Below are 13,231 nucleotides of genomic sequence, written 5' to 3'. Positions count from 1 at the left end.
GGGACAGGATGGCAACAACAACTGCCCTAGTTACACCAGGAATGCACAATCCCTCCATCAGTGCTCAGAATGTCCGCAATAGGCTGAGAGAGGCTGGACTGAGGGCTTGTAGGCCTGTTGTAAGGCAGGTCCTCACCAGACATCACCGGCAACAACGTCTCCTATGGGCACAAAACCACCGTCGCTGGACCAGACAAGACTGGCAAAAAGTGCTCTTCACTGACGAGTCGCGGTTGTCTCTCAGCAGGGGTGATGGTTGGATTCACGTTTATCATCAAAGGAATGAGCGTTACACTGAGGCCTGTACTTCCTGCAAAACAGGAATGTCAGTGTTTTGTCATGGCCAGCGAAGAGCCCGGATCTCATTCCCATTGAGCACGTCTGGAACCTGTTGGATCGAAGTGTGAGGGCTAGGGCCATTCCCCCCTCCAGAAATGTCCGGAAACTTGCAGGTGCCTTGGTGGAAGAGTGGGGTAACATCTCACAGTAAGAACTGGCATACCTGGTGCAGTCCAAGAGGAGGAGATGCACTGCAGTACTTAATGCAGCTGGTGGCCACACCAGATACTAACTGTTACTTTTGAATTTACCCCCCCCCCCCCCCCCCCCCCCCCCCCCTTTGTTCATGGACTCATTATTCAATTTCTGATTAGTCACATGTCTGTGGAACTTGTTCAGTTTATGGCTCAGTTGTTGAAGTTTGCTGAAAATAAACGCAGTTGACAGTGAGAGGACGTCCTTTTTTCGCTGAGTTTATATATTTTTGTGGGGACTTTTGCATGTTATTTTGCATTAATACGTGTTATATCAGTTTGCAAACATTGTAAAAAATATGTCATTGAGTTAATAAAACCCCATACAAACATAGTCATTTTTTTTGTTTTCTTGAGTAAGGCAGGTCCAAAATGCAGGTGTTTCAGACTAGCCCAGTGCTTTCTGTGGTGGCGGGGTTAGCCAGCAGAAGATACGGAGCATTGCGCCATGATTGGCTCATTATTCTGCCACTCATGGGGACAGTATGTCACTGCCAAATCTAAGGGTAGAACTTGAAAATTCTAGCCCCTTGGGTGCTGCCATAGTTACATTAGAAGTGCCCATCTAAGAAGGCTCAAGGTCATTGGCCACAGATAAAATGTCATTTCACATTTTATCTACAGTAGCTTTGATTGGACTGATCATGTCAACGTCATACTTTCAAAATCTTAGCTAAGAGTCATCATGAATCAAGTCGACAATCTACTGGCAAATCCTTTTTGATCCTTGTCATATGAATATAAATTATAGATAAAACATATCGGTGCTCATCGGCCATTGGACGTAAACATTACATAAGTTGGAAGTCGCAAATTCAACAATTAGTGGTTTGGAAGGAATCAGCGACAGTGGCTAACTGCCAGCATTGGAAAGCAATCACTAGCCTGCTATTCTGTGGAGTGGCTGTGTGGTCCCAAATCTGGGATTAAGTTTAAAGTACCAAGTTTAAAATGATAAACATTCAACATTGGCCACGCTGTCAATGAAGAATGATTTGTGCCGCGCTCAAAACAATTAACTCAGAAATGCGAAAACTTGACTTCAGTGAGTTCAAGATAACTTGAAGTCGGGAATAAACTAGCTACGACTGGGAAAATACGATTTGAACAGTCATCCAACTCGGAACTGTAAATCCGGCCTCTGAAGATCAATGACGTCATCATGATTCAACCTTGTTTTTTCCTCCAGAGTTCCCATTTGTTTTGAAAGCACCATAAATCCAGAGAATGCCAGACTGATGACAACATTTGCTCATGAAGGACAGCCGCGCTATCTTCCTGTTCAAGTGAGCACAGCACAACAAGGTGAGTGACATGGGCTAATTGAGTGTCTGTCAGTGAGTGACATGGGCTAATTGAGTGACATATAACAAGAGGAAAACTGCTGATCCACAATCAAGTTTCTAAATTGCATCCTGTCCATTTTACTATTCAAACTCTGAACAGTCATCTGAGTCCCTAAATCTATATTTAAAAAAATATATATATGTATATATAAATAAAATAATAATACTAATATATAGCTATGGCCCTGCTGGAGATAACATATCCATCACTGTTGCTAATATTACACATTTGTAGGGAGTTAAATAACGCATCTCTGTTGCTATTAAGTGGTTTGTTTGGTCTATGACCAGTTTCTGTCTGACCCAGAGGAGGTAGCCATTGCCATGGCCCTTGTTAACTAATGCAGGAAATCATCATCAATGAACCAGTGATATTGCTAGTGAAATTGGATTGAACAGCACATCTAAAATATTGATTGCCATTGGCTCCCTGATCCCAATGTGGGAAACCTGGCATCATCACAGTGGAAAGAAGCACCTCTAGTGTCCCTAGAAATATGCCACATTACATCTGGAGACAGTTAATGTCAAGATCCTCAGAGATTAATTTGGATAGAGATAGCAGAAATACAATTGTTTTCGTTCTGTCATAATGATAGAAACTCAAGAAAAGCGGGCATAATTGAGGTAGGCTAACTTGAATGTAACTTTTGTAGATTTTAGGCAAATGCTCTTTATCTGAGATAGGTCCTCATTAGCATATCTTGTCTACGCAGTCTCGCACCTAGGTGTCGATAGAAACCATCCGGGATGCCAATCAATCAGCGCCAATGATCAATCACACATTGGCACGCAGGGACTTTTAAATTCACAAGCAGACATAGAAAGAAAAGCTAAACACACGCTGTAGAGGCTAGTTTGTTTGTAGCAAAGCCTAGGTCAAACGTGAAGAATGGAGACTTTGGTTATTTTAGCCCTAGCTATTTTATCCATTAGTGCGTCTGCTTTAGGAAATGGAGAAGATTTGAAGACTCAGGAGCGCTTGTTTTTAAATTCGTTGGGCCTCTCCGCTCGGCCAAAGCCGTCAGAACACCGCCGCGTTCCCTCGGTGTTGTGGAGGATGTTCAAACGTACCAGCACCCGGGAGAACGACACCCACGAAAGAGACCCGTGCATGGTGTCTGAGTATGGAGTTCGCGGAAACATTGTTCGATTTGTGCAGGACCAAGGTGAGCTTTATCCCTATGTCTCTCCTTCCATCATGCGGCTCCCCCATAGTACTGTGTTCTGTGTGGTTAAAAGGGTCACTCTGCGATTGTTACGTTCATTTTTTTAATTGTACTTTTAAATTAACGATATAAAGGCTACTCATTGATTATTGATTTAATATAACTGATACATAATGCCCCATGCGTTTAGTTCAACGGTTGTACCCTCTAAAAACCCAAAATATGAACTTGTCTTACCCTGTTTGTAAAACAATTAAGTAACCATTTTAAATGTAATTGAACTGTCTAGCCTGAACATGGTTAAAACTATCATTTTGATATAATGTATGGGCCTTCATGGCGTCTGTATGCATTTACGTGTTTAGGTTACATTTCTACACCCACTTATCTCCGCTGTTTACCGATAAAGTGGCGCGGTAAACACATTGTTGGGAAGGCAGATTGCCCCTTCAGTGGATGACCGAGAGAACGTCGGGTTTGAAAATTATTATCAGAATTACAATGTGAGATCAATTCATTGAGTTACATAGCTATACACAATCCATTTTCGAACATGTTTGTTATTTAGGAATACCTTCACCCACGTTGTTTTGGTGCCAAAATTAACCACCGAGGTAAAGACAGTTTCCGGTTGAATATTCGACGGATTTTCGCCTGTAGTTTTCCTTACGTTCACCAACAGCAGTTAGGTACCGTCAACGTAGTGACGAATCAAATATTTCTATAACTCTTTAACCATTACTCCTAAAACTTTAAAAACTGGGTGTAGCTGACCCCATGGCATAGACACATTGCACATGTTGTGATTTATTGACATTTTGGAATGTCAGTAGTTCATTGGTCATGTGACCTAGTGACTTCAAACAAGGTTCAGAATATCCACTGACAACCCTTCTATATTGCCCACCGTTTAGTTTGTCCAATTTCATCTCACATGATTTTCCATAAATGTTTTTAACTTCATGGAACTTTCAATAGCTCCTTGGTCATGTGACCTACTGACTCCAAACAAGGTGCAGAATGTCCACTCAGTGCCCCTACACATTGCACACCCTGTAGTTTGTCCATTTTCATCTCACATGATTTAACATTGACATTTTAAATTTAAAAAGCCAATTAGCTCCTTGGTCTTGTGACCTACCGACTTTGAACATGGTGCAGAATGTACACTGACTACCCTGATGTAAAATCACGTGGTGTAACATACACATTTCAATAGCTCCTTGGTCATGTCCATTACACATCTAAGAAGCGTGCGGTGGATATACACCCATATTGCATAACCTCTAGTCATGTCTCTTCTATATTGTTGTACATTAATATTAGTTTGACAATTAGGGGGTTCAGTCCCGTGTTTACCCTTTTCTTTTATATTTATCTACAATAATTGGTAGTTAAGTACTTATTTTCCATGGTTTTATTTTTCCGCAGTATTTAACAGCGGTACACAATAGGAGAGAGACAGATAATATCAAACATAAGGGCAAAGTACGAGAGTCACGCTATTACTGGTCCAATGCAGGGATGGAGAGTGAGCTAGTGAGGTAGGCTGCAGTGGGTTTGCTGGTCAGTACATATACTGAACATGTAACCACAGTAATGGTGGCCAGTAAATAAATGAATAAAAAATGTAATATTGACAAATTAAACAGAAATTGTAGACCTTTAATCTGTTTCAACATGTCAACAGACACTTTCAAATAAGTATGAAACATTTCACAGTGTTAACTTTCTCTTTATCCCTGGTTGATGTACATGTCAGAGCCTCTTCAGTGTGGATGGGCTATAGCATACATTTTCAACAACAAACTGTACTTCCTGTTTGTGTTCTTTACTCTGAACTCTTTTGTCTTCATTTCTAGGCACAGCACATGGAACCACCGTTGCCATGCAAACCATTCAATCTAAAACAATACAAAGCGCAACACGTTATAAATAATATCAATGACGAATTAGCCATCCATTGTATTATATCATAAATTGTCTTACATGCTGTCACTTGTCAAAAGTTACCAACCCGGTCAGTCTTTGGGCCACATCCAGGTTCTTCATCAGTGGCACACATGAAGCAGTTGTTGGCTTTGTTGAACTCTGAAATCATAGGCCTGAACTGAACAAATGGCTGTCCCACACAACTACATAAAAATAAATAATTTACATTTACTTTTAATTAAATGTCATTACATACCAGACATTTTTTTTTGTATATCCTCAGCCATTTATTTTCGCAGTTCGCTCCATGTGTTTTTGAAAGTTCCATATCAATTTGGGAGGGGATGTTGGAAGGTCTGTGCAACTTCCTTGGCCATCTTCACCAAAAAATAAAATGGGTATATAAAAAAAACTTGTTGTCACATAACAGCTAACCATTCATTATTGAAAATATAACTATCAAACCTGCATTACAAAGACCCTGCAGCTGAAGGTGTCCTGCTGCATGGTGGGAGTTATTTCCCCTCCTTTCCACTTTATGTCCACCCAGTCCTCTTTACCATGGCAGGATCTTCTCATTTTGAAGTATTTTATGTAAACATAATGGAATTGTGATTAGCTATAGGCAAATGAATACACAAGCCAAATTTGTATGCTGTTTTCCTTATCACTATAATCTAGTAGTAATTTAGTAGTAGAGGTAATTTCCTTTATGCCCCATTCTACACACACACACACAGCCTAAATTATAGGCACTGAACCATTTACAGGACAATGATAAAAGTAGCAAATAGGATCCAACCCTATCAGAGTGAGTAAATGTAGAGCGTTTGTAGACTTTAAGAAAAACAAAAAAAAATTGAAAGTTCAGTATGTACTTAAAGTCATATCACGAATGACAGTACCCACAATCTGACAATAGAGAATGAATTGTAAGCACCAAAGTGTGTTTGTCAAAATAATATCTGAAAATGTCAGTTGTTGAACATAAATTGCTATTGCAAATATAAGTTTTATGATATATGTAGTTGAGGGATATTCCATGTACCAACACTACATGTAGGACGAACATAAGACATTCCCACATACAGTATTTTTTTTTTTATCTCACCTTTATTCAACCTGGTAGGCCAGTTGAGAAAAGGTTCTCATTTACAACTGCGACCTGGCCAAGATAAAGCAAAGCAGTGTGACACAAACAACAACACAGTTACACATGGAATAAACAAACGTACAATCAATAACACAATAGAAAAGTCTATATATGTGTGTGTGCAAATGAAGTAAGAGTAGGGGGTAAGGCAATAAATAGGCCATAGTGGCAAAATAATTACAATTTCGCAAATAAACACTGGAGTGATAGATGTGCAGAAGATGACTGTGCAAGTAGAGATACTGGGGTGCAAAGGAGCAAAAATAAAAATATATAAAACAATATGGGGGTGAGGTAGTTAGATGGGCTATGTACAGGTGCAATGATCTGTAAGCTGCTCTGCTAGCAGATGCTTAAAGATGGTGAGGGAGATGAGTCTCCAGCTTCAGCGGCCAAAGGAGGAATTGGCTTTGGGGGTGACCAGTGAAATATACCTGCTGGAGCGCCTGCTACGGGTGGGTGCTGCTATGGTGACCCGTGAGCTAAGGCGGAGCTTTAACTAGCAAGTACTTATAGATGACCTGGAGCCAGTGGGTTTGGTGACGAATATGTAGCGAGGGCCATCCAACGAGAACATACAGGTCGCAGTGGTGGGTAGTATATGGGACTTTGGTGACAAAGCGGATGGCACTGTGATAGACTGCATCCAATTTCCTGAGGTGAGTGTTGGAGGCTATTTTGTAAATGAGATCGCCAAATTCAAGGATCGGTAGGATAGTCAGTTTTACAAGGGTATGTTTGGCAGCATGAGTGAAGGATGCTTTGTTGCGAAATCGGAAGCTGATTTAATTTTGGGTTGGAGATGCCTAATGAGTCTTGAAGGAGAGTTTAGTCAGACACCTAGGTAGTTGTCCACATATTCTAAGTGCGGGCAGCGATCGGTTGAAGAGCATGCATTTAGTTTTTCTTGCTTTTAAGAGCAGTTGGCGGCCACGGAAGGAGAGTTGTATGGCATTGATGTATACGGAGAAAAGAGGATTTAACCCTGTGGCACCCGCAGAGACTGCCAGAGGTCCGGACTACAGGCCCTCCGATTTGACACACTGAACTCTATCAGAGAAGTAGTTGGTGAACCAGGCAAGACAGTCATTTGAGAAACAAAGGCTGTCGAGTCTGCCGATAAGAATGCGGTGATTTACAGAGTTCGAAAGCCTTGGCCAGGTCGATGAAGACGGCTGCACAGTGTTGTCTTTTGTCGATGGCGATTATGATATCGTTTAGGACCTTGAGCATGGCTGAGGTGCACCCATGATCAGCTCGGAAACCAGATTGCATAGAGGAGAAGGTAGGGTGAGATTCAATATGGTCGGTGATCTGTCTGTTAACTTGGCTTTCGAAGACCTTAGAAAGGCAGGGTAGGATAGATATAGGTCTGTTGCAGTTTGGGTCTGGAGTGACTCACTTTGAGGAGAGGGATGACTGCGGCAGCTTTCCAATCTTTGGGAATCTCAGACAATACGAAAAAGAGGTTGAACAGGCTAGTAATAGGGGTTGCAACAATCGCGGTGGGAAATTTTAGAAGGAGATGTTCCAGATTGTTTAGCCCGGCTGATTTGTTGGGGTCCAGATTTTGCAGCTCTTTCAGAACATCAGCCATCTGGATTTGGGTGAAGGCGAAATGGGAGAGGCTTTGGCAAGTTGCTATTGGGGGTGCAGAGCTGATGACCGGGGTAGGGATAGCCAGGTGGAGAAAAATGGTTATTGAAATTCTCGATAATCGTAGATTTATTGGTGGTGAGTTTTTCCTAGTCTCAGTGCAGTGGGTAGCTGGGATGAGGTGCTCTTATTCTCCATGGATTTTAGTGTCTCAGAACATTGTAGATTTTGTGCTACAGGATGCAAATTTCTGTTTGAAAAAGCTTGTCTTTGCTTTCCTAACTGCCTGTGTATATTTGTTCCTAACTTCCCTAAAAAGTTGCACATCACGGGGGCTATTCGATGCAAATGCAGAACGCCACAGGATGTTTTTGTGTTGGTCAAGGGCAGACAGGTCTGGAGTGAACCAAGGAGCTTCTACATTTTATGAATGGGGCATGCTTATTTGAGATGATGAGGAAAGCACTTTTTAAAGAATAACCAGGCATCCTCAACTGACAGACTGAGGTCAAATCCTTCCAGGATACCCGGGCCAGGTCGATTAGAAAGGCCTGCTCGCTGACGTGTTTTAGGGAGCGTTTGACAGTGATGAGGGGTGGTCGTTTGACCGCGGTCCTATTACTGACGCAGACAATGAGGCAGTGATCGCTGAGATCCTGGTTGAAGACAGCAGAGGTGTATTTAGAGGACAGGTTGGTCAGGATATCTATGAGGGTGCCCAAGTTCACGGATTTGGGGTTGTACCTTGTAGGTTCCTTGATAATTTGTGTGAGATTGAGGGCATCTAGTTTAGATTGTAGGACGACCGGGTCGTTAAGCATATCCCAGTTTAGGTCACCTAACAGTACAAACTCTGAAGATAAATGGGGGGGCAATTAATCCACATATGGTGTCCAGTGCGCAGCTGGGAGCTGAGGGGGGTCTGTAACAAACAGAGACTTATTTCTGGAAAGGTGGATTTTTGAAAGTAGAAGCTCGAACTGCTTGGGCACAAACCTGGATAGCATGACAGAATTCTGCAGGCTGTCTCTGCAGTAGATTGGGCACAGGCCTAGGTAGCATGACAGAACTCTGCAGGCTGTCTCTGCAGTAGATTGGGCACAAACCTGGATAGCATGACAGAATTCTGCAGGCTGTCTCTGCAGTAGATTGGGCACAGGCCTAGGTAGCATGACAGAACTCTGCAGGCTGTCTCTGCAGTAGATTGGGCACAGGCCTAGGTAGCATGACAGAACTCTGCAGGCTGTCTCTGCAGTAGATTGCAATTCCACCCCCTTTGGCAGTTCTGTCTTGGCGGAAAATGTATACACATACATAGAGGCATTTTTCAGCTATGATTTTACCACTCAGAATCCAGAATGGATATGACAGTGGGGCAGCACAGGACGTAATACACCCTTAAAACAATCTACTTTTTGGTCTTCCTGACCTTTTATCTGGTAAACTGCCTCTGTGTCAAGAAAAGAGACCCAATTAGGGGTTAGTGTACTACAGTAAAAAAAAGTCTGGTTTAGATTAAAAAACGACTGTGTCCCCGTTCACAGGGGCATGAGAGACTAGTCAGTGGTAGAATTGAGTTGGCACTTTATTGGCCCAAAGACCCACAAGGTTGAGGTTACTCAAAAAAAAAATGTGGACTGATGCATTGTCCTCTAACTGTCCAAGAATAGGATCCAACGTGTTAGGAAATATTTGCTCCCATAAATAAAGGAGGATGTCTCCTCATACCTCTGTCACTTTAGTCAGACTGCCAGACTGTGCACCACAGAGGCAATCAGGAGAGAATACATACAGGTCAACGGTGCCAATTGCAAGTCAAGGGGTGTGTCTGTGCCTTTTGGAATACTCTCTAGACAGAGAACCCCTGTGGTTCAAGTCAAGAGCTACCCTTCCCCTTTCAGTCTGCTCTGCGCATGTCTGAAAATGACCGAGCCAGCAGCCAAGAGTTTTTCACAGTATTTCATAAATTATTACACTTATGAATGTATGTATTAGATCCAGTACAATGGAATAAATATGACCTGAATTTGAATGCAGCGTGTTCCGATTCCTCCTTTCTCTTTCTGTCCAGCCGGGTCAACCAAAAACACTTGGCCTGATGGTTCATGCAGATACCGAGGAAGCAATATAGAAATGTATTGATTCATTAAATTATTTTACTATTAAATGACCCATATCACAACACTCATACCTCTTCACAAAAATGTACCTAAATCAATTTTGGAAAAAGGATTTTACTCACATAATTTTCCAGTTAGAAATAGTAGGCAATGCATCATAACTACTTTCATCAGAAAAAAACAAACCCTCAAATGCACTATTGCATTTTGTAAGTTGTCTGCAGGTAGCTTGTGGTGAATGCACTCAAATATCAAGTCATTATCAGGTTCTGTTAACTGGGTTCTAATACTCAACGTAGAAGGATTTGTCTTCATGTACAGTATTATGAAAGTGATGCTATGAAAAGGATTCTTTCACGTTATCAAGCTCACTCGGACTGACAAATTACTGTGATTTTAAAAAGAGCATATGAAACATTGTTTTTCATGAGGCCTACCTGTGCGCCTTCCTTTAAGTACCTCCGCTTGAACACCTCTCCTGTCCTTGATCCAAACCACATACAGCCATTTGCGGATCTTTTCAGTGTCCATGTGAAAGATCGTTATTGCGAGGCTGCAACATTTGTTAACTTCAAACATTTTATTTTTATTTTTTTAACACGCATGTAAAATGAAGGTCTGCGACGCTTACAGATTTAAGCATGAGATGAAAGTAGACCGAGTGTGAGATATGAAGGTATAGCCAGTGGACATTCTGAACCTTTGTGGTCAGTAGGTCACATGACTAAGGAGCAATTTTAAATTTGAATGTAAAAGAAGTTTGTACTTTGTCGACGCTCCCTAACTAATTCAACTAGGAATACAAAATGCTGCTCGCATTTCCACATGTTTATTAGCTTTGGAAAGTGTAATGTCCAAATTGTGAAAATAAGACCTGTTGCAATGTTTCCAACATCATGGCACTTATTTGGAGTCTGTGGCTCAAGTGGTATGAAAGCTATTGAGGCTTGAAAGTGTGAATATCTGTCAAATGTCCAACTTGAAACTGTCTACCTCGGTAAAATAAACGAGGGGGACAAAGTATGAGAATTTGCTTTTATTGGCTATAGCCTTAACAGTGCTAATAAAGTTGTCAATTGAAACCTAGGTCCTACTTCTAGAGTGTAGACCTAATGTCCTTTTTTTTTTTTTTTTTTTGTCTGTCCTCTGCAGGTAGACTGGTGTCAGGCTGGAGCGGCAGCTGCCACGGCTGTGTGGAGAAATACATGTTCTTCAACATGTCTGTGCTACAGCCCGTGGAGCAGCTCTCTCTGGCGCAGCTGGAAATAAAGTTCCAGTGGGACATGTTCCGCACACCAAGGTTCCTCCTGGGCCCACAGGCGCTCAGCGTGTCCCTGTACAAGGTGTTGCGTGCGACCCTGAGGGGAGCGAGCCACGAGGCCCACCGCAGGCTGGTGCTGTCCCAGTCGGTGCAGCTGGAACCAGAGGCCGGATCCCTCACCTTGGACCTCACAGCACTGGCACAGAACTGGCGTAAACCGGGTCATAACTACGGCCTGGTGTTGGAGCTGCAGTTACACCCTGTCCACACCCAGGCGACGGACATCTTCATGTCCCAGAACCTGGTGAACGCCGTCCCGTTAGGGCCGACCATAACCCTCCCAGAGTTCCATGCCTCCCTGGTGGTTGTATCCCTGAATCCACTCCAGTGCCGCTCTCGGCAGAAGAGGAGCGCCGTCTATCTGCCGGTTACACCCAGCAACGTGTGTAAGCCGCGCCGCCTCTACATTGAATTCAAGGATGTGGGCTGGCAGGACTGGATCATCGCTCCGCAGGGCTACCTTGCCAACTACTGCCACGGAGAGTGCCCGTTCCCACTGAGCGAGAGCCTGAACGGCACTAACCATGCCATCCTGCAGACTCTGGTGCACTCCCTGGACCCCCACGGCACACCCCAGCCCTGCTGCGTACCCATCCGCCTGTCACCTGTATCCATGCTCTACTACGACAACAATGACAACGTAGTCCTACGTCATTACCAGGACATGGTGGTGGATGAGTGTGGCTGCAGATGAAATGCATTCGGTGTGATGGCTGGTTGGTGGTGTGGATTGTAGAGAAGTTTGAATTGTTGTTTTTTTAAACATTTTTACCCGTAATAAAACGCTTATTCATTGATTCTCCTGTAATGAAAAGGCTTTGGTATTATTCTGACAGATGATCTCTTTTCAGTTTGGCAGAGGCACATTTTCACCAAACACAAAGTTCAGATAAGAATGTACTTTATAGGAGGAGACCTACTTCTGTCATATACTGATGTAGGATCTTAATTTGATCACGCTTTTGTTGCTGAGCGGGAAATGCAATCTTGTGCATTCACGGTTTTACAAAGGCTTCTAAAGTTTGTAATTTCCACAGACTTGATTTGCTAATGAAAAAATGTATCAACCCCCAACAATTTATTTTCTTGTTGTCCACGTAATTCATGTCTTGTTGCTGCATAATTATCTTCTCCCGAGTCCGTAGGGGAGTTGCAGCGATGGAACTATAACTACCAATTGGGAACAAAAGTGGTAAAAGTACAATGAAATAAAATGTCTCTTGACTCAAACTAGCTTTTTGGATTTGAGCTTAACATTTTCATATGAGGCAATGGAATAGAATTTCTTTTTTTTGTGTGTGTATTTTTTTTTTAAATACATATGTCTTACCATTTTAAAAAAGAATACACTTTATGAATCGAGTAAAGATCTCCTCAATTTAAGTTTGTCCCTTGTATGATTGTTTTATGATACCATCTAGCGTTTCATATTTGTGCAAATCTTTCTAAAACAGAAAATGGGACACAATATCAATCAACGAAGAGGTAAGACTATGGTGAAGACGATCTGTACTGGATGCAGATGACTGAACTGCTCACTTGTGTCTGTTTTGCAGGTATACAGACAGACAAGGCGTTACAAAGGTATGTTATGCAGATCACATTTACCATCCACCTCTTCAATGAATATCCCATAGGCTATGAGGTGGGCTCTGCTGGGAGTTCAGCTCATAGCCTAAAGTCCAATGAGTATATCCTGTGGCGTGTTGATGTTAATGTGTTGACTATTTCAACATGTTGAAAGCCCTCAATGACGAAGCAGGCCTCCCCATCAAAATCCATCTTTAAGCCGGAGATGTATGGTTTTTGGCACAGGCTGCATTTCAATCCACCGATGTTGCATCTGCAGAGCTACAGCGATATTCCGAAAATCGGTATTTTTCACGACAATGTCTGTAGCGTCTCTTCTATGCCCACAAGCTTCACGGGTCTTGTCTGAAGTTGGTACCTCCGATGGGAACTTCTGTCTGTAGATTCCGAACGGTTTGGAAACTCCTACATGTTGGTTGTTTTGTATGATGCCCTCAAGACTCACGAAACTCGCCTCAAGGTAACCCCGTA

General features: G+C 42.5%; 1 protein-coding gene across 1 annotated transcript; it reads left to right on the top strand.

Annotated features, from left to right (window-relative positions):
- The first annotated feature begins 2,771 nt into the window (after positions 1 to 2,771).
- Positions 2,772 to 11,864, top strand: LOC139380617 (growth differentiation factor 3). Its single transcript, XM_071123499.1, has 2 exons — positions 2,772 to 3,048; positions 11,002 to 11,864. The coding sequence occupies exons 1-2, from the start codon at positions 2,772 to 2,774 to the stop codon at positions 11,862 to 11,864; spliced, it is 1,140 nt and encodes a 379-aa protein (XP_070979600.1).
- Positions 11,865 to 13,231: the final 1,367 nt, after the last annotated feature.

Source organism: Oncorhynchus clarkii, chromosome 22, assembly GCF_045791955.1.
Source record: "Oncorhynchus clarkii lewisi isolate Uvic-CL-2024 chromosome 22, UVic_Ocla_1.0, whole genome shotgun sequence".
In the NCBI taxonomy this organism is placed as follows: domain Eukaryota; kingdom Metazoa; phylum Chordata; class Actinopteri; order Salmoniformes; family Salmonidae; genus Oncorhynchus; species Oncorhynchus clarkii.
The sequence above is the reverse complement of the archived record's forward strand: the minus strand, read 5'-3'. Positions and strand labels throughout refer to the sequence as shown.

Bases quoted from the DNA above. Each gene is read 5' to 3' on its own strand.
- LOC139380617 (XM_071123499.1), top strand. From the start codon at position 2,772: ATGGAGACTTTGGTTATTTTAGCCCTAGCTATTTTATCCATTAGTGCG. The intron at 3,049-11,001 runs GTGAGCTTTATC...TGTCCTCTGCAG, and splicing joins TCGATTTGTGCAGGACCAAG to GTAGACTGGTGTCAGGCTGG.